This window comes from Misgurnus anguillicaudatus, chromosome 12, assembly GCF_027580225.2.
Source record: "Misgurnus anguillicaudatus chromosome 12, ASM2758022v2, whole genome shotgun sequence".
NCBI lineage: Eukaryota > Metazoa > Chordata > Actinopteri > Cypriniformes > Cobitidae > Misgurnus > Misgurnus anguillicaudatus.
The window spans coordinates 16,516,064-16,535,641 of NC_073348.2; the positions used below are offsets into that span (position 1 = coordinate 16,516,064).

A 19,578-nucleotide genomic window follows, 5' to 3' on the forward strand; every position below is an offset into this window, starting at 1 on the left:
AGTTGTAACTAAATTAAGTTATTCTTTTGACATAAAAACTAACTTTACTTATGACTACAAAAAAAGTAGTGTCTTTACCCAGATAGCACAGGTACGTCTGCAAGATGTCTGGTAAAGATCTGGAGATCTGGAATACATCTGGTGTGTAAAAACGTCTTATAAAGATCTTAGAAAGAGCTGCTTTACATACATTCAAAAACGTCTTGCAGATGTCTTCAATATGTCTATATGACATCTTTTAGGAAACGTCTCAGAGACGTATTGCAGATGAGCAAACAATCTAAATAATACGTCTTGCAGATGTAAACGCAGACATCAAATAGACGTCTTCGAGATGTTTGTGTGCTATCAGGGTAGGGTGAAATGTAAGTTTTTTTGCTATAATGTTTTGGAGTAAAACATTTCGGGTAAGCCTACGGCGAGTAATCTTACCACATGCAGTTTAAGACCTATGAATGGATACAGTATAAATATGCATAATTATGCATAATTATATATATATATATATATATATATATATATATATATATATATATATATATATATATATATATATATATATATATATATATATGTGGCATGTTATTTAGAAATTAATAAATTGAATTTATCTTGTATGGACTTTGAACTTGTTTTAATGCGTCTTGCTTACAGCCATTAGGAATAGGAAAAAATTAATGTGCGCCTGAACCAAGACCCATTCACTTTTTAAGACCAATGATATTGGACCCACTCACTTTTTCTCTAATTTTGCACATATGCATCACTTGTCAGAGAGCCACTAGAGGAGTGCCCTAATAAATTAAACTCCGTTTCGCATTTTAGCTGCAGCCTTGACTTCCCAGATGATGCTTCCTTAAATCCATTGCACTTGGCTCATTTAGAGTCCATATAATTTAATTGTTTTTAATACTTTCGGCAACTATACTCCCATGATGCAATAAGGTAAGCAAATGTTTTATTAAAAGGCACCAGAATACAAGAAAATGGCATCTACTCCAGTAAATGCTTTGGACCCACCCACATTCATTTTGCTTCCGACGCCCATGGTCCCACTAACTTCCAGGTTGGCCTACAAAATATGTCATCCCTACAGCACTCCATTTAGATATTTGCTCGTTTTTATTACGCAGAAGAATATTGTTTGGCCTCTTCCTATATAGACTTAAATATAATTCTCATTTTGATATAAATCACTTAATAAGTCCTTACATTTAGTTTATTGATGGCAATCGTACAGCTCATATCTGTGTCAGCAACAATTCATACAGCAGCAACAGAAAATACAAACATTTATAACAAACATTACTCTCACTGTGCTCGCTGTCATTTAGCTCTCTGTGGTAGTTTTAGGTCCAGTAGTGTGATGGGCACGTGATGGATTATCATTCATTTATCTTTGGTACTTGGTTGAACACATTTAACTAATGCCAGTGGATTGATGGTGAGCTTTTAAATATCAGTTCAGACTCAAAGAGATTAAGGCAAGTCAAATGATCGAGGAATGGTTCGGTTTCTACGCTAGTGGAATAATAAATACATCCAGTTAAATAAATATGTAAACTCTTATATTAATTAATAAATAAAATTATATTAAATAAATATGAAGTGCGAATCAGCATATGTAAAGATGATTTTGAAGCCCTGCAGAGATTTAGATGTAGACGGGTTGTTCCTGGGCAGTGAGCAGTCGATACATAGCTGCAGGCATCGTCTTCATATGGATCTGAGGAAATATAAAGACCACATCAGAACTGGTTATAATATTCATCAATATTCATTATAATATATACTATAATCTAATATTCACTTTAAAATCTTCTGGCATAATATTTTGTGTCAGCTTGATTTTAGAGAGCCTAGAAGTGCCTCTGCTATCCGACGGTCTAACCAATCTTTACATATTTGCACACTTTAAATGCTGAGATATTTCTGGAACCCTAGAAATCAAGAGTTTTACAAACAAAACCATCTGCCTACGTGAGATGTCATTCTGTCCAATCTTGCCCTAAACCTAATACATTTAAACATTTTGATTTAAAGGGCACCTATTATGCAAAATCCACTTTAACAAGGTGTTGGACATAAATGTATGTTAGCAGTTTGAACACAAGAACCATACAATGAAAAAAATCCACATTCTCCTTTTATATCCCCATTAAACCAAAGCAGTCTCATTAGCATGCTGTTTTGATTTGTGACATCACACAAACAAAGCCCCGCCCACAGCCACTGACTGACTGGTTCATTTTAACCAAAAGCTTTTCTAAATTTGTTTGTTAGCAAATTGTAGCGCTATAATGACTAAAGATATCCTTGTTTCAGGCTGTATTTCCAGAAATCAGATCTATTTTTAACCAAAATCGCTCAATATCTGTCTGTTGGTTAGGGAGTGAGGAGCAGTAGCTCATTTGCATTTAAAGGTACACACATGGAAACAGTGTTTTTTTGCTAATAATAAATAACCTGTGGGGCATTTCGAACTAAAACTTCACAGGCACATTCTAGGCATACCTGAGACTCATATTAGATCTTGTAAAAATAGGCATAATATATGTCCTTTAAAACCTCAGTGTGTGTTACCTCTCCCACAGCATTTGACAGAATATGTACAATCTTCTCATGGGGTGTGGCCACAACACTCTGACCGTTGATCTCGATGATGCGGTGCCCCACACGAACTCCTCCCCTTTCTGCGATCCCCCCTCGCATGAGACTACAAATCTGTAAATAAAAAAAAACGCGATCAGGCTACAGAAACTGAGTATAACAAACAGCACAAAATAAAAATCTGATGTCAATACCCACAATGCCATTCTGTACACTGAAGCCCAGTTGATAGCGCAGATCTGGCCTGCGAATGAGGACCATGGTGACAGGAGGACACCTGACGATGTTCATCTTGATTCTGGATTGAGCTTTTAGTCCCTAAAGACCGAGGTATAAAAATGCAGACATATTAGATCTATTACACTACAAAAAATGACTTTCTTACTTAGTGTTTTTTGTCTTGTTTTTAGTAAAATATCTAAAAAAATTATTAAATTAAGATGTACAGTGAGGAAAATAAGTATCTGAACACCCTGCTATTTTGCAAGTTCTCCTACTTAGAAATCATGGAGGGGTCTAAAATTGTCATCGTAGGTGCATGTTCACTGTGAGAGACATAATCTAAAAACAACTAACTATTTAACTATTTATTTGCATGATACATCTGCAAATAAGTATTTGAACACCTGTCTATCAGCTAGAATTCTGACCCTCAAAGACCTGTTAGTCTGCCTTTAAAATGTCCACCTCCACTCCATTTATTATCCTAAATTAGATGCACCTGTTTGAGGTCGTTAGCTGCATAAAGACACCTGTCCACACCATACAATCAGTAACAATCCAACTACTAACATGGCCAAGACCAAAGAGCTGTCCAAAGACACTAGAGACAAAATTGTACACCTCCACAAGGCTGGAAAGGGCTACAGGGTAATTGCCAAGCAGCTTGGTGAAAAAAGGTCCACGGTTGGAGCAATCATTAGAAAATCGAAGAAGCTAAACATGACTGTCAATCTCCCTCGGACTGGGACTCCATGCAAGATCTCACCTCGTGGGGTCTCAATGATCCTAAGAAAGGTGAGAAATCAGCCCAGAGCTACACGAGAGGACCTGGTCAACGACCTGAAAAGAGCTGGGACCGCCGTTTCCAGGGTTACTGTTGGTAATACACTAAGACGTCATGGTTTGAAATCATGCATGGCACGGAAGGTTCCCCTGCTTAAACCAGCACATGTCCAGGCCCGTCTTAAGTTTGCCAATGACCATTTGGATGATCCAAAGGAGTCATGTGAGAAAGTCATGTGGTCAGATGAGACCAAAATAGAACTTTTTGGTCATAATTCCACTAAATGGAGGTGGAAAATACATCTTAATTTGAGAATTTCTATACATTTTTAATGAAAACAAGACTAAAACATTAAGTAAGAAAGTAATTTTTTTGCAGTGTAGACTTGAAAGTCTGGTATAAAGGGATAAACATTATGCCACCATGTAAGATACCTAATTTAAACATAATTCTAAGGTAGCATCGCACATATCATTTATGGATAAGGCAATCCTAGAATCCCGTTCACCTGATTTTGGAGCAGAGCTAAAGTGTTAACTAAAAATGTACATTGCTGAAAAACTGAGACATACTTTAATGATACTCTGACATGTGGATAGGGGAAGTCCAACCAGACTGGTGCCATTAACAGTCATGATCTGATCACCGATGTTGAGTCTTCCAGACTTGGCGGCAGGTCCAGCGTGCATCAAGCTAGCGATGATAACCGTGGGAAGAATCGAACCCCAACCGGACTCCACGATAACCACGCCCAAAATCTCTCCCTTCTGTTTCTCTATGTACACCTGACACAGACATAAACAACACAGACGAAAAAATGCCTGTTTATTTTTATGCTTTTCATGTTAAGTAAATCAAATTCCAGCCGTCTGCTGTTACCGTAACATTGTTGTGCTGTAAAACGTACATCTTTGCAGTTTTCCGATTTGGAGAAGTGAATGAGGTCATCGTTGTACATGTCCTGAGTGTTGAGCAGATCACTGTACTCTCTCTGGCTCAGGTCCTCAGGGTCAATCCCATTGGCTCTCAGGAACTCCTGATAAGCAACGCTGAAGGCCTGACCAATGGACTGAGCGATCAGTTGAGCCTGGGGCAGAGATAAAACTGCATCAAGATCAATTACCAACAGTATTTCGTAAAGGACGAAGTAAAAACAATCGCACACGTACGTCTTCTGATTCAAAAACATGGCAGATCATCTTGTACTGCCGCTGGCTGTCTTGCGCCGGGTTTTCGTGTTGGGTCTCCACGCTGTCCAGGTTCTCCTGAGCGCTCTGAGAGCGAATCATCTTTTTGCGAGCCATCAGCACAATCATGTTGCCAATGTCAGCTATGTATGAGATGGTCCTCAGCGGATGGTCCATCATGGTGTCCTGCTAAAATAAAGATCAAAATACACTTTATACTGGACCAGACTTCTATTGATGTTAGTTCTGCAAGGCAGTTCATAGCATTAAAGTGATTTTAAAATGTACCTGTGAGTAAGCACTAAGCACTTTGATCCTCTGCGTAGATATAAACAGATCCACTTCTGATGCCGCCCCGCTCTCTGTATCCTGCTGATGCCATAAAGAAAGGAAAGCGGTTATTTCTCCAAAAATAGCACATTGTTTTCTAAAAGTGATCAGCAAGAGCCAAACCAAACTAAACATTACATAAAACTGCGTATTTTACAAAAGAAAAAAACTAAAAACAGCAGAAAATATGATAGTGTAGACACAGATGTGTTTGTCCTGCTAAACACCTCGGCTACAGGAACAGATACTGTACCTTTTTTCGAATTTTGGCCTGTTTCTGGGCTGTCTGCTCGGTTAGGGACAAAATAAAAACAGAATGGTCAAAGAAAGCATGCAAACATAAAGGGGGTCTCAGACACGATGTGATTGGTTTGGAGGTGGCGTTGTGATAAAATAGGACGGCATGGCCATGGGGGACAGGATGGGTGGGATGTCACGGTAAAGAGTCTCTCGCATCAAGATTTAAACCTCAGCTCTGATCAGAATGACATCCACAGCCCCGAAGACAAAATCTGACTTCCAGAATCAACTAGCTGTCACTCAGATCTATTTGTTAACACAGGGATGGTTGATATTTAGAAATGTTTTTCTTCTTTAACCTTACATGACTTTAGATGAAACCAGCAAAGCGAGGGTTTGTGTGTACAGCACATGTTCAAGCATGTTTTAAATTGACAGATGAATAATTAGTACACCGGAGGAAACTCTGACGGGTGTCTATATATATATCAGTGTGAATCTCACCCGGACGCGGGTCATAGCCTCCTGGGCTTGCTGCATGCGTGCGCTCTTTGTGGGTGTTCGTTCAGACAGCAGCTGGGTGGAACCAAGGTAGTTTGCAGCAAAAATGATGCCATCAATCAAATCCTCAGGGTCACATGGGCCAGGAACTGTAAGAAATCATATAATAAAGAAAATAAAGAAAAATCAATCTTTTCGACAGGAACAAACTGCCTTGTTTACCAGTATAAATATTTAAAAAACTAAGTACCTTAAATGATTAATTCATCTAAAATGGAAAATTCTGTCTTCATTTACTCAATTTAATGTAGCTTGACTTCTTTCTTTAAAATCTCAAATTTCAATATTTCACTTTTTTAAGATGTACTTAATAATATTTTTGCACCATTGTTCATTGTATTATTGCCAATCCTCTATGTAATGTACAACTTGTGCTGTCATGTCATTCTTCATTTAAGGGTCATTTTAATCTAAGATGTGTAATATATATAATAGTGTAATATTACACCGGTTAACAATCTTTATCTGTATATATTTATTGACTAAACATCTCGTAGTCAAAGTATATACCATTTAATAGATTAGAATTAATTTATTAGGACAACATTTCATACCATATTCTCTATTGTAGTATATATTATATACTATATATTAAAGGGCACCTATTATGCCTATTTTTAAAACATGTAATATAATTATCGCGTGTGCCCATAGTCTGTGCCGTTTCAGATTAAAATACCCCACAGATCATTTTTTCGTGTCTGTACCTTTAAATGCTCACCCCTAAGCTCCTCACCCCTTAACAAAAGAGACAGTGAGCACTTTTAGTTAAAATAGATCTGATTCTTGTGAATACTATCTGAAGTCACAATAACAAGATAATCAAAACAAGAATCAAACATGTCTAATAAGACTGCTTTGGTTTAATAAGGATAAAAAAAGACAGGGTCTGTATCGCTTTTACTCTTTCAAACTACTTTTAAACTTAGGGTTTCGGTTAGTAGTAACCCGAGCACAAAACAAAAAAAACAAAAATCTGTTTTATGGCATAGGTCACTTCCTCCACTTTCTCAAATTCGGACGTGAGAGCGCAACTATTTATTTTCCTGATGTTTTTGTCATGGCCGAGCAGCAACTAAGAAAAAAACCCCAAGGTTTTGTCGGAGGAGACCAGAAAGAGAAAACGGGAGAGTGACAGAATAAAAAGAAGGACAAGGATCGATATTGGGCCAGCGTTCGCTCGCTGGCGTGAACTAAAGAAGGAGGAGGGGTTTCTGACCAATGCTGACTTGGCCCTCGTGCTTTTGTACTAATAAGTAATGTTATATTGCTTGCATATATAAGTCCTGTCTGGCGCCCAAGCACTATTCTTTATTACGTGAATTTTACTGGAGGCGACTTGGAAAGTTTAGAGAGAGACTTATATCACATGACATTGTGGCGCTGTGGTAGCGTCATGGACCTAGGACACGGGTGATCCGGGTTCAATTCCCCTTTAAGGCAATATTTTTTAAATATAAACTTTAACCAAGCAACCACCGTTACAACTGGCTTGAAAACGTAAGCTATGCGATCTTTTGGGGTTTGAAATAAAATAAAACCCATGAAATTATATTAATTTGACATGCTGGAAGGCACACTTTGTGACCTAAAGAGTTGTCTTCTTTTCCTTTGTGACAGTGCTGCGGCGCTTGTGGCCTCTAGGGGTGCTAGATGTGAAAAATACATGTCTAGCACCCCCTAGTGGCCAAAAATTTCATGGTGTGCCTATAGGGTGCATATTAAGTAAAGGGCAAAAATTAGCATTAGGTATAGAAATCGAATCAAATGAATAATACCATTGTCTTTATTGTTTAAATTAAATATAATTATTATGTTTTAAAAGCTACAGAAGCTATTTACTTTTTGTCCTAGGTAGTTTGTTTAACATTAACGACACTTAACTCTTTCACCGCCAGCGTTTTTTTAAAAAAGTTGCCATCCAGCGCCAGCGTTTTTCATGATTTTCACAAAAGTTTAATGCCTTCCAGAAAATGTTTTTCTTCAAATATATAAACATACAATATACCAAATGAAAGAACAGACCCTCTGCTTTCAAACAAAAAAACACGCTTCATCCTACCTTCAGCAGTTCTTTTGTAATCAGCTTTTGAATATGGGTAGGTTTCTGCAAAAACACCACATTTTGAGCAAAAAGCAGAGATAATTCCATTTTTGTGATGGACTTTTCATAGAGATCCCATTCAGAGCGATCTTTAAAACAGACACGGACATGCAGCATCTTGCCAGAGGGCAATACTTCCAGTTTTAAAAAGTTGCGGAAGGGCGCCACCTAGTGGATAATAGCGGTATTGCGGAAAGACGGAAATACTCGTCATTGGCGGGGAAGCTTTTCTCTTGATTGACGAGATATCTCGTCAATGGCGGGGAAAGAGTTAAATAGGATAATTGTGGTTACTGTCGCTTTAAGGTAAGCATGAACCTGGTTTCTGCAGAAGCAGATGATAAATGATAAATTTTCCCTATTTAAGTTTGCGTATTAATCCGCAAATCGCATACGAGCCGAACCGTGGGTCATGATCTGTATGGATCAGGGATCAACTGCGATCCGGTACACCCCTAGTCAACACACATTTATGTCCAAACACTTTGTAAAAGTGAATTTTGCATAATAGATGCCCTTAAATAATTCTCCCATTTTTAATGGTTTTATTTCTTTTCATGTAAAGTTGCTTTGGTTTAAAAAAAGCGCTATATAAATAAACGTAATCTTAAATACAAGCATGTGAGTCATATGGACTAGTTTTTTGGCCTTTTATAACTTGACAACCACTGGTCAATGTATGGTTTTAAAAGGTTTTTCACAGTGGACAGTTATGCCGAGTTCAGACTGCACGATTTTAGATGTTGCCTCACGGCAGGTTTTGAGAAATCGCTGACAAACGCCCGAAATCACAGGCAAATCGGTGCTCGTTCACGCAAGTGACAATCAAACAGTATGAACTATCAAAAAGGCAATCTGAGACAGTCGCAGGTATGCTTTATATCTGGACCTGTCGGCTTTTCAAAATCATGCCGTGTGAAATGTGTTCTGACTGAAAATAAGTGGCGATGACCTACAGCCAATGAGAGAGCAACATACAGGGCAGCTGGAAGTTCATTGAGGAGTCTCCCCAAACATTTCCTCCTTCATAATCTTCTATTTTTTTCTTCTTATCGCTGCTAATAAGCACACATGCAATTTTTATGGCAAGCTTCTTGTGTGCTACCATTTTTAATAATAATCCCAGTCTCACGTGAGAACTCCGGTCTTGCATGCATGACCTTGCGTTGTTTCCTTGTCACTTCTTGCGTGCGTTTGTTTGTGAGACGTAGTTTGTGGACTGGGACAAAGTTGTCGGTGATTCGTCCTATGGTAAAGTCATGCAGTGTGAAACCCCCTATCGCCAATTAATCGTGCAGTGTGGACACAGCAGCAACTGAACGCTCCCCCATATAGTCATGCAGTGTGAAAAAAATCTATGACCCGACTACTTTAAAAAACGTGCGGTCTGAACTCGGCATTACTCATAGAGGTTATGAATAACGTGAAGATGACTAAACAAAACAGAATTTTCTTATTTAGAGATTTATTTTTTGAGGTTGGTGTGCTTAAACTTACCATCAACATATGCAGGAAAAGACGCCAAATTTCTCCTCAGCTGAGAACGCAAAAACACAATATAGTTACACTTACAGTAAAAGTGTAAGACATAGCCTATAGACCCTTTTGCTGTACACAATGATGATGTGGCAGCGTATGTGCGCGCATTTAGGCAACGGAAGTATGGCAAGAATCAGCAGTGAAGCAACACAAAGTTATTTTAAAAAGTTAACTTTATCGACTTTTTCAACACAGCTACCAGATCCGTGTACTATAGTGGAGTGAATAGAAGACGTTAGCAGATGGCCAAAAATAAAGTGGCCAGATACATAATATATACGTACGTATATTGGTATATTATATTAGTGCAACCAAATGCAACAACCAGACTTTTTGATGCTGGGAAACCGTTTTAATAAACTTTCTGTGTTGCTAACACGTTAGAAACAATGGGAAATAATACCACTTCTGTTGCTATTTGATCACGTGGGCTGTAAAAGGGTCTATACGAAGTCTTAGTCAAATACTAAGTATTACCTCTTCACTTGGCATGTTGGGAATCGTGTTTGTCTCCGGGTCATGATGATGAACACTGGAGGATTCTGCTCCCACAGGAAGAACAACATCTTGAACTGGAGCCTATGAAAATGAAGAGAACCGGTGTTAGTTGCCTCATGAGGCAATGACTTTGGAGGCATGAAGGCAGCTAAGAGAAATGCTTTCGAACACACTTCAAAGGCAGTGTGTTTGAAATATAAACAGAGAGCGCCTTTGCGATAACTATTCACATATTTGAAAACTACAATACTAATTTCCGACTAGAAATGCAATTAAAGGGTGTACAAAGTGAAAATATACATTTATTTACACTAAATTTGTGCTCCAGCCACTTTCTTGGCCGCCATTTAATTTTTTCGAACTTGACCAGACTCGAGAAATTACTTTCCCCATGTGTGCACACGGATAGAATTGTGGGACAAGATCTCAGGAGTCAGGAAGTAAACCTAACATTGGATTCTGACATGCCTTGATGCCTTCCTGCCTTTGAATGATGTCGCAGAAGGCACCAATTTAGAGTTTTCGGACACAGCCTTAATTTAATACAGGGAAACAAGTATAAAATGCTAAGTGAGATTAATATTTGCAGTGTAAAATTATGTATTTCCTGTGCGTTTCACAAAAAGCTATTTCTAGGCTGTAAAATATTTTAGATTTGAGCATAGGAGATTTTTTATTTATTACAGACGTTTCCATGACTTCATATCTGTGCTCATTAAACAAAATCATCTTTGAGATATTTTGTAAGTCTAGTTCACTAGTTAACTAACCATTTTCTGTGGAGAAGATTGTGAATGCTGTGGAGAAGATTGTGAATGTGATGGGGACTCTGGATATGACTGAAAAGGAGGTTGAAACTCATCGACGGGGCTCACATCCTGTCTCATCACCCACACAGGCTCGGTGGGCTTGTCGGGTGTGTAGGGTGAACGCACGGTCTTGGTTTTCACTTCCTCAATGGCCTCCTTAATGTCCTTGATGGCCAAAGACACAGCGTCTCCTGCAACCATGCAAGACTCCATTGATTGTTGCTGTGTTGGAGTGGATGGTTCGTCAGGTCCTCCTGCTGCTTCTAGTTGCTGGTCAGGTGAAAGACGGGTAGTTTCAGATTGCTCCTGTTGGGGTAGAACTTTCTGTGAAAGACTGACCGAACTTGAGCTATTTGTGACCTGGACTCTATCTCTCCCTGAGCTTTCAGCTTCATCTCCTGACTGTTCATCATAGTGGTGCAACCTAGAGCCCACTAAAGAAATCTGAATGACATCATGTGGGTCATGCTGGTTGTCGCACTGCTCCACGGATGTGCTCTGGGTCCTCTCAAAGGTTTGAGGCTCCTCAAATTCTGTCTGATATTCTGTTGGAGTCTCTAGTTGTGAATCGGGGCTTATTTGTGAGTATGAATCAGTGCAGGCCTCAGGACTAGAGTCTGGAAGTTCATCTTGGTGGTCTTCATCATGATATCTACTATCAAGTTCTGTTTCTTTGTTTGTGCGAGTGTAAGCCTTGTTAAAATGAGTAGGGTTGGACATCAGCTCAGCATTGTACATTCGAAGTGACTCAGTGAAGGATCGCTGAGACTTGAAAATAGGTTTGTTGGTGGGGAACGGTGGAACATCTACTCTTAGTGGGCTGCTTCTTTTGCTTTCAGGATGAAAGTTACTTTTTGAAGCTGTAGTCCTTGTTGTACCGTAATCATCCTCTCGCTCAGGTATTTCTTTGGGGTAATCCTCGTCTTCTTTATTCTCTTCGCCTAACATTGATTTTTCACATTGCACCTTCTCCTCCAACAGTTCCTTTGAAGATTCTGGTTCTTTTATATCTGGATCATGAGCAATTTGTGCATCTGGGCTGTCTTCATCCAGTTTATCAGTGGTTGGTTCACCCTGAGGAGAAGGGGTCAGCAGTTCTTGCGAGGAATCTTCCGGAGACAAAGTTTCTAAGGATTGATCTTTTGGAGGAGAGTTGACTGCCTGTTGTTCTTCTTCTTTGTGCTGCTGTCTGTATCTACTCCGATAGTGTCTTGACGCCTCCGGCTTGGGCTGTTGGCCAACTTTTGCTTCTGTATCTCCACTCTCAGTCCGCCTTCGTTGTGCTTGACCTGGAACATGCCGCCTACGATGACGCGGTGGAGCTCGGCTAGATCCAGACTGTTGCTGGTTGGCTGGTTGATGGTAGTGATGATGGTGGTGATGGTGGCCTTGGCTTTCTGCATCTGGATTGTGGAGCTGACATGGCCTCCATCTTACTCGACCTCCCTCATGGGAAGTCCCATTAGGCTGCTTGCTGCGGTGAGGGGGAGGACCCCTGGGACTCAACTCATCTGGCTCCTCCCTATGGCTCATGACTCCGCCCACTCACTGCTCATTCTCTAGATGCTTCAGAATAGCCTGAATGACACACAAAACAACATGGTTAACTTATGTATGCTAACTACCCATGAACTTTGGTTTTGTAGCTTTGCTGTAGGACATGATAGGTTATTGATTGAGTTAGTCCAACAGTTTCACTTATAGTTATTTTTACACTTTACTAATATACACCTTATGATTATGAATATGCATTTTACCTATTACTGTGGGTTTACACCAGATGCGAGTTCAACGATTTGCGCAAGTAGATTACATACAAATTCAATGCAAAGACGAGATCAGATGCGTCCTCGCGTGGGGCTATGCTAATGACTCGATATGGGCGGCACATTTGCCGTGAAAACACGCGCTATTCGCCTCAAACGCGTCTTCGCCCAAGTTGAAAATATTCAACTGGAGCGAAAAATTCACATGACACGAAGTTAAATCCCGTGATTAATCTAGAGTGAGCAACGCGATGCGATTGCATGCTTCGCATTTGGTGTAAACCCACAGTTAGCGCTATTAAGTAACATTCTGTTTACAGTTTTACAGGCAACTACACTGTCATGATAATGAACAAATAATAACAGCTTGGGACCATTTTTGGACAATTTTATACAATAAAAGAAAAAAGTTTGAATGGTCAATACTACTTTACCATATACAACATATGTATGTTTACTATGACATCATGTGCAAAAGCATGATAATAGTTTTTTTCTGGTGCTATTTAGTGAAGATTTAATCTGAAAAATGTTTATGGAAGTCATTTCAAAACCTTCATGACTCACAATATGGCTCATCTTAATTCGTCACAAGAATAATGAGATGGGTGACAGAGATACACTTTGACAGAGTTAAAACGTAATTTCAAAACCTGGCCGGAAATTGAAATGACACATTGCCAAAATATATATTGTATAATATCGCAGTATCATACTGTATTTCTCTTGCTGTACAGAGAGCCGGGTTATCATGGCAGTGGCTCGGTCCCAGATGGCCTCACCGTGGGCAGTCGTCATACTTCACCAGTACTGGAGTTCAGCAAATTCATCTGTCAAACCTCCCATGAAAACCCAAAGCCTAGGGATTTACCTCCCTATTAACAAGAGATATAGGCCTATCGTATTGTTTACAGCCGAGTGCATCAATTCAGTTTATGTTTGTGCTGCACTGGATGTAACACATGTTGTCACTCTTCATAGTCAGTTAAAAGTGAAAATGTATACTGTATAGTAAGCATATGTTTTAATACATAAATTACACACCTAAAGTAAACTACCGTATTATTAATATTTGATTAATTGTAATAAAATTAATTAATTTATTTATTTATTTTTAAATACTTATAAAATGAGAAATAAAAGTTATTATTATTGCACAGCAGGTTAAATTCGTTAATTGTGTTACATATCGGTAATAATGCAACAATAACATATATTACGCACAATATATTGCCTAATGCGCAATTACACCAAATTCTTCCAAAAAAGCAACAATATCTACCTTCATATCTTGACAGTGAGAAAACAAAACAAACATTTAACCGCATTATACGTTATGTATCTCACAAATGGCTACGATTTACGATTCATTTATGTATTCGCTGCAGCACAGTAGTCTCTCGTACAGGTAGCATATAACGCCATTCACCGCTCTAGGCGGTAAACTTGTGCTTTGTTAAAAACAAATTACACTTTGAAACACTAATTGTTACCGATTTTAAGACGTTATCTGACAACTTCTCACGCTGCTAAAAGTTAAACGCGTGTTATTCTGTAACGAAACGGGCCTGCGCTATGGTAAAGACGTCCATCCCCAATGAATGGATGTATGTGGCAGGTGCACCTCCGGTACAATCAGATACAGTCAGTAAAAGGCGTATAGACACATCTGTTCACAGCATCGTCTATTGTATAGCACGGCTGCTTACCTGTTATGAATACAGGCGATAAAGGAGGGCTCTTCGGTTTGCCTTCATCTTCGTCGGTTGCTCTTATCAACACACTGGGATTAGGCGAGCGGATCTCAAACCCCTCCTTCAGTATACAGTGACATCAGAGCGGATTATACACTATTAAATACCCTCCCTGCCCCCAAACCATACCCCGACAAATCGCACCATCTGGTGTGCTTTTGGGACATTTTCTTGAAAACGACATTCATTTTTCATTATGTTCAGATGTTATTTTTCGCGGAGTTTTTTCCAGAATCCACTTTTCTGTTGCATGTCAACTCAAGAATAACTTAACGGATAGCATAACGGATAATTCCAACGTGTCTTTACCAACTACCTGACACGATAAAGCGACGAACATTAAAAAAAAAAACATTAAATCTGGTATTTTTATTTTGTCCTAATAGGGCTTGGGCGTCGTGACGTCATTACTTGTCGTGACGGCCATGCTGGTTGCCTCCTTTACTGCTGCGCTCCATGCTGCGCTCTGTTTATAGACATACTTTCTCTCAATCGTGTGTCTTAATTTGATTAATTTGTCGTTATTTTTTCAACCATGGTAAACCGTTGCTGTATTAATAATAAAGTAACACATTAAAAGTAATTTACATTAAAAATGACAGATAAGAACAAAACTTCATTATGTTTTATTCAATATCGGAAACCAAACATTAACCTCAACCCCTCAGTAATGTGTATACATGACATATAAATGACATTTATATATACGACAGTGAAGTATAACATCTGAATATTAATTTATATAGCTTAAGTCAACATTGAACATAAGGGAAATGTCCCGGTTTACTCGCCCAAAATACGGGAACATTTCAACATTCATCTTTCTGTTGCTATCCCTCTGCTGACAGCAAAAACTGCTGCATTAACTAAGCTAGTTGTGAAGCTAGGTCATACGTGACTTTGCTTACAGATTGGCGTGAAATCGTGCTCTTACAACAACCACGCTGTTATCTTAAATGACTCTTTTTTCATATGGATCCCAACCGTTAATAGTTCCGATTTTGTCCACATACCGGTCCCTGCTTCCCTGTTTAACGTATCCCAGTAAATTACACATACTTTTCCGGATTTTAACATCTTTTTTCTTTCTTTTAATTCTCCCAACTCTGCCGCTTCTCCTCGTTCAACTTGCTGTATGATTACGTTCGCGAGGCCACCAACATGGCCGCCACGTCCCAGAATGCAACGCGGCGCCCAAGCCCTATAAACAGTCACGCTGCTCGTGTCGCTTCACGCTCAAGCCCAATTTAAAGTGGAATATTATTGGTCCGGAACCGGTAGCTTCATCCATAGTGGAATCTCATTGGTCAAAATCCGGTATCACGTAGTTGCGTTTTAAAGATGACAGATGCAGTGATCTCAAACGGAAGGATGCATCCTTTTTATTTTATAATTTATAAACAATAAAGAGTACAAAGTACACAGTATAAACATTAAATACATTACATAAATGTAACATTAGTATAAACTGTGACATAAATATTTATAAAAAAGCATGTAACAATGTTTAGTATTTTGGTTAATATTTTAAAGAAAGAGACAAGGAAAAACAAAAAGAGGCATTAAGGAAAAGGAAATAAAAAAGTAAATAAAAAAATAAAAAAGAGAAGGTAAGACTTCAAGTTATGTGTCAGTTAAAGTATACAAATTGCTTGCTTTTTTGTTCAGGAGGATACAATAGTATTTAAATGCATGTTAAATTCCTTCAGAAATACATTAAAAAAAGTGGTTTAGTGTTGGTAAACTTACATTTGTGTATATGAAATTTGCACGGAAAGTAAATTAAATTTACAATAAAACAGAGGTTTTTATCTGTAGACTCAGAATCACATACCAGAACGATGTCTTTAAAAATAATTAATATATCTTCCTGGATATTGTCATTGAAGGATGATCCTTCGAAGGTCGCCTTTGTAGGCTGTATACGTCATTAAGACTGTCTTATTATTTCAGAATATTAACAATTATAAAGTTTAGTATTATACTTAGTTAATCATAAATTGTTAAAATATGATTATGACTTGAAAATGTAAATGCTCAGTTAATTAAAATAAACCAGGCTTGAAGACAATTATGCAGATAATTATTGACTGGCAAACAATAATCTTCAAAAATATTTACTTTTAGAAGTTATTTAGTTCCTTAATATGCCAGTTTAAAGAATCAAATGATCATTTATTTTCATTTCTTTACTTTTTAACATTTATGTCTACATACAGAAGCTACTTTGTAAAAGTCTGACTTAGACCATCATGCTGCAACTAGATTTGATGTTTTTGCAATTGTAATAAGATGACCATATATAAATATTTCTTATTCTCTTAATTACAATACAAACAGAAAATACAGGAAATTTCAATGCAGTATTAAAAAAAACAGAATCAAATTAAATAATAAGCTAAGGTGTCACATATTTAGTGTAATTTACACGTTAGCAATACCAGGGACCTGCAGGATCATTCAAACCTAAAATGAATCCTTGTTTGTAATCTAATGACTTCAGTCTCCTCAAGGGTTCAAGAGAGTTTACACTTAAATACTGACTTTTGCGACTAAAACTATTACAGTTTTAGTGTATAGGCCTACTCCTTATAATCCAAAAGTAAAAGTTTGGTCATGTTACGCACTGTATGAACAATGTGCTTTCAAATGCAAAACAGAGCCTAATGTGACGTCAGTTCGACTGTTTTAAAATGAGTAATTGCATATTCGGACGTTAAAGGCAGGGTCCATGATCTCTGAAAGCCAATGTTGACATTTGTAATCACCTCAAAAAGATTGACCCGCCCCACAAATACGCAAACCCAGGCAACAATGTTGTTTAGTAGACACACACCTTACTGCTGATTACCACAAGTGTGTTTTGGTAATTGGGCCAACTCCCTTTTCCAAATCGTTTTTCAGAAATCGTGCACTCTGCTTTTAAGTTTGTGTCAATCCTTAGGGTAGTGTTTTCATAAGGTCAAAACTCCCACCCGTCTTTGTTGAACCCAGTAAAGTATGATTAACATCCACCCTCCTTTGGCCCTCTGTCACATTCTGACCGCATTACATATTTGTATCATGTTACCAATCTGTGTCCGTGGATTATATGTGACCTCCCAATCCCTCCGCATTACTCAACTCTCTTTCTCCAGCCACCTGTCACCTGACTCCTCATTATCCAATAAATTCCTCATGGATTAAGTTAATTCTCACAATATATTTTTCTGTTTTACTCCTAAAGTGCTGTTTCAATCAAAAACATCACATTATTGAAATAATGAAATGTGAACATTGTTTCATTGTTTAATTACTTCGTAGCTTTAAGGCATTTACTTTGGTCATGTGGTCTTATCAATGGATTTCGTGCATATTCATTTGAAACCTTAAATAACTTAATAAAAAAATATAAATAAATTTTTAACAGAAAAACAGCTATTGTTCTGTTTATAAGTTCCAGTTGTTGTAATCTGGTTTATTCTCGGATCTTGGCAGTGTTACTGCAGCTATTGTTGGCTCTTGTTTGGCACATGGGCTGCTTAAAATTGTTTCCTTAAACAAACAGTTCTTACAAGACTCCTGCCATAAAAAGAGAGAAAACATTATAGGCCACATGGCACACTGATAGTGAAAATAAATCTTTAATATCCAATACAAAAATCTAGTTGAACAATAGGCGGTTAACAACTACAGCTTCTGGAAGACGAAATCCTGTTCAGAACGCGTCTCGGAAAAATGGCACGTCACCCTAGCTAAATAAACTCCTGCATGTTCCGGCCACACACTCTCGGGTTTTCCAACGAGCTCTCAAGTGTCGTTTTGACTCATTCATTTGAGTGAACTATATTAGTGAACTAAAGTAGGGAATAGTGAATAAGGGGATAAGCAGGGCCATTTGTAAGCATAGGTGAACTAGATGGCCTAGCTGCAGGAGGCCCCAAAGAGCGTGTATACATTTTGACTGCTGCTTTACTGACTTGAATGAGTGAAAAATTATCACTACAACAAAATTAAAGACCTCTGAATGTCATATGGACAGCAAAATATTTCAACAGCATCTGAAGGTGGTATGTGTGATTTGCCCAAAGGTTTTGCAGTTTTTTAAAACCACAACCTGCTTTACTCTCTAATAATTATCAAGCAATGTTTTGCCCTCAAGAAAATAAAACATGATTACATTTAGTAAACATAGTTTTATATGTAGCAATTAACCTCAAATTTACTATGTTCTCACCATAATAACAGTGGCATTTAATTTGTAGTAACACTACGGTAATACAAATGGTAATTAATCTGCTAAAATCATGGTTACTACAAAAATAAAGCCATGGTTAATTATCCTCATGATAACAGTATGCCTCTCAATGGATATGAAATGAGACTTATAGCTTAGCTTATTATATTCCTTTGATTATGATGTTTACTTTAAAATTGTAAATATTATATGCACAAGAGCAGTGGTACAGTTTTTCCAAAATATAAAATTGTGTTCTTAAAAGCAGGGTAAAGATGAATGTCCATGTAAAGTACAGTAATAATTAAGTGTTGATTTGGAATAAAGCTAAATTTGACATTCACATAGTATCATAGTACTCTTCAAATGTATTTCAAAATCTGATGTGGCCCTTAAGTCAAAAATATTTGCCTATCCCTGGTCCAACGGGTAGCACAACCTGGGCACAGCCACCCTGAAATGTGATTGCTGTCCCCACAGTTGCCCTAGCACCATAAGGCTGGAGTACACTGTCAATCTGATGCCTATGCCATTGAATCAGAGGACTATCAGTTACTGCCTGATCATTAATAATAACACATGTAACGTTTGCATTTTTAGCGTTTAACACCACCATTAGATCAAAGGGTTTAAATGTCAATTTAAAATTTGTTTTAGTAAAAAGCACACAGAATTATTTTTTCCTTATAAATCTTTAAAGGTGAAAAACACTTTGGAAAAATGTATTACTGGGTTGCGTATGTGTGGGGCGGGTCTGTTAAAAGAAGGTCCAGATTTTATTTGGTTAGGGGCGTGTTTGTTTAGGTGATTTCAAATTTCAACATTGGCTTTCAGAGATCATGCACCCTGCCTTTAATAAACAATAAAAAAATTAACATTAACACTGCTTTATTGAATTTAATGCATTTAAGTTTTAAATGTTATATGATCACATGTTTTTTACATGATTTGTGTTTTT

The 19,578-nt window shown here is 37.9% G+C and overlaps 1 protein-coding gene across 7 annotated transcripts; it reads right to left on the bottom strand.

Annotated features, from left to right (window-relative positions):
* Nucleotides 1–1,193: 1,193 nt before the first annotated feature.
* apba1b (amyloid beta (A4) precursor protein-binding, family A, member 1b) lies at nt 1,194–14,773 on the bottom strand. Of its 7 annotated transcripts, XM_055209072.2 has the most exons (14): nt 14,360–14,773; nt 13,367–13,525; nt 10,846–12,462; nt 10,055–10,156; nt 9,536–9,575; nt 5,878–6,023; nt 5,387–5,419; nt 5,092–5,172; nt 4,786–4,992; nt 4,524–4,703; nt 4,189–4,401; nt 2,809–2,928; nt 2,584–2,724; nt 1,194–1,726 (listed from the first exon to the last, which is right to left on the bottom strand). In XM_055209072.2, the coding sequence occupies exons 3-14, from the start codon at nt 12,415–12,417 to the stop codon at nt 1,655–1,657; spliced, it is 2,907 nt and encodes a 968-aa protein (XP_055065047.2). In that variant the 5' UTR covers nt 12,418–12,462; nt 13,367–13,525; nt 14,360–14,773; the 3' UTR covers nt 1,194–1,654. The 7 variants fall into 7 exon arrangements, with proteins under 7 accessions (XP_055065047.2, XP_055065048.2, XP_055065046.2 ...); XM_055209073.2 differs by lacking the exon at nt 13,367–13,525 and having other exon boundaries at nt 4,786–4,989; XM_055209071.2 differs by lacking the exon at nt 13,367–13,525 and having other exon boundaries at nt 14,360–14,772.
* Nucleotides 14,774–19,578: the final 4,805 nt, after the last annotated feature.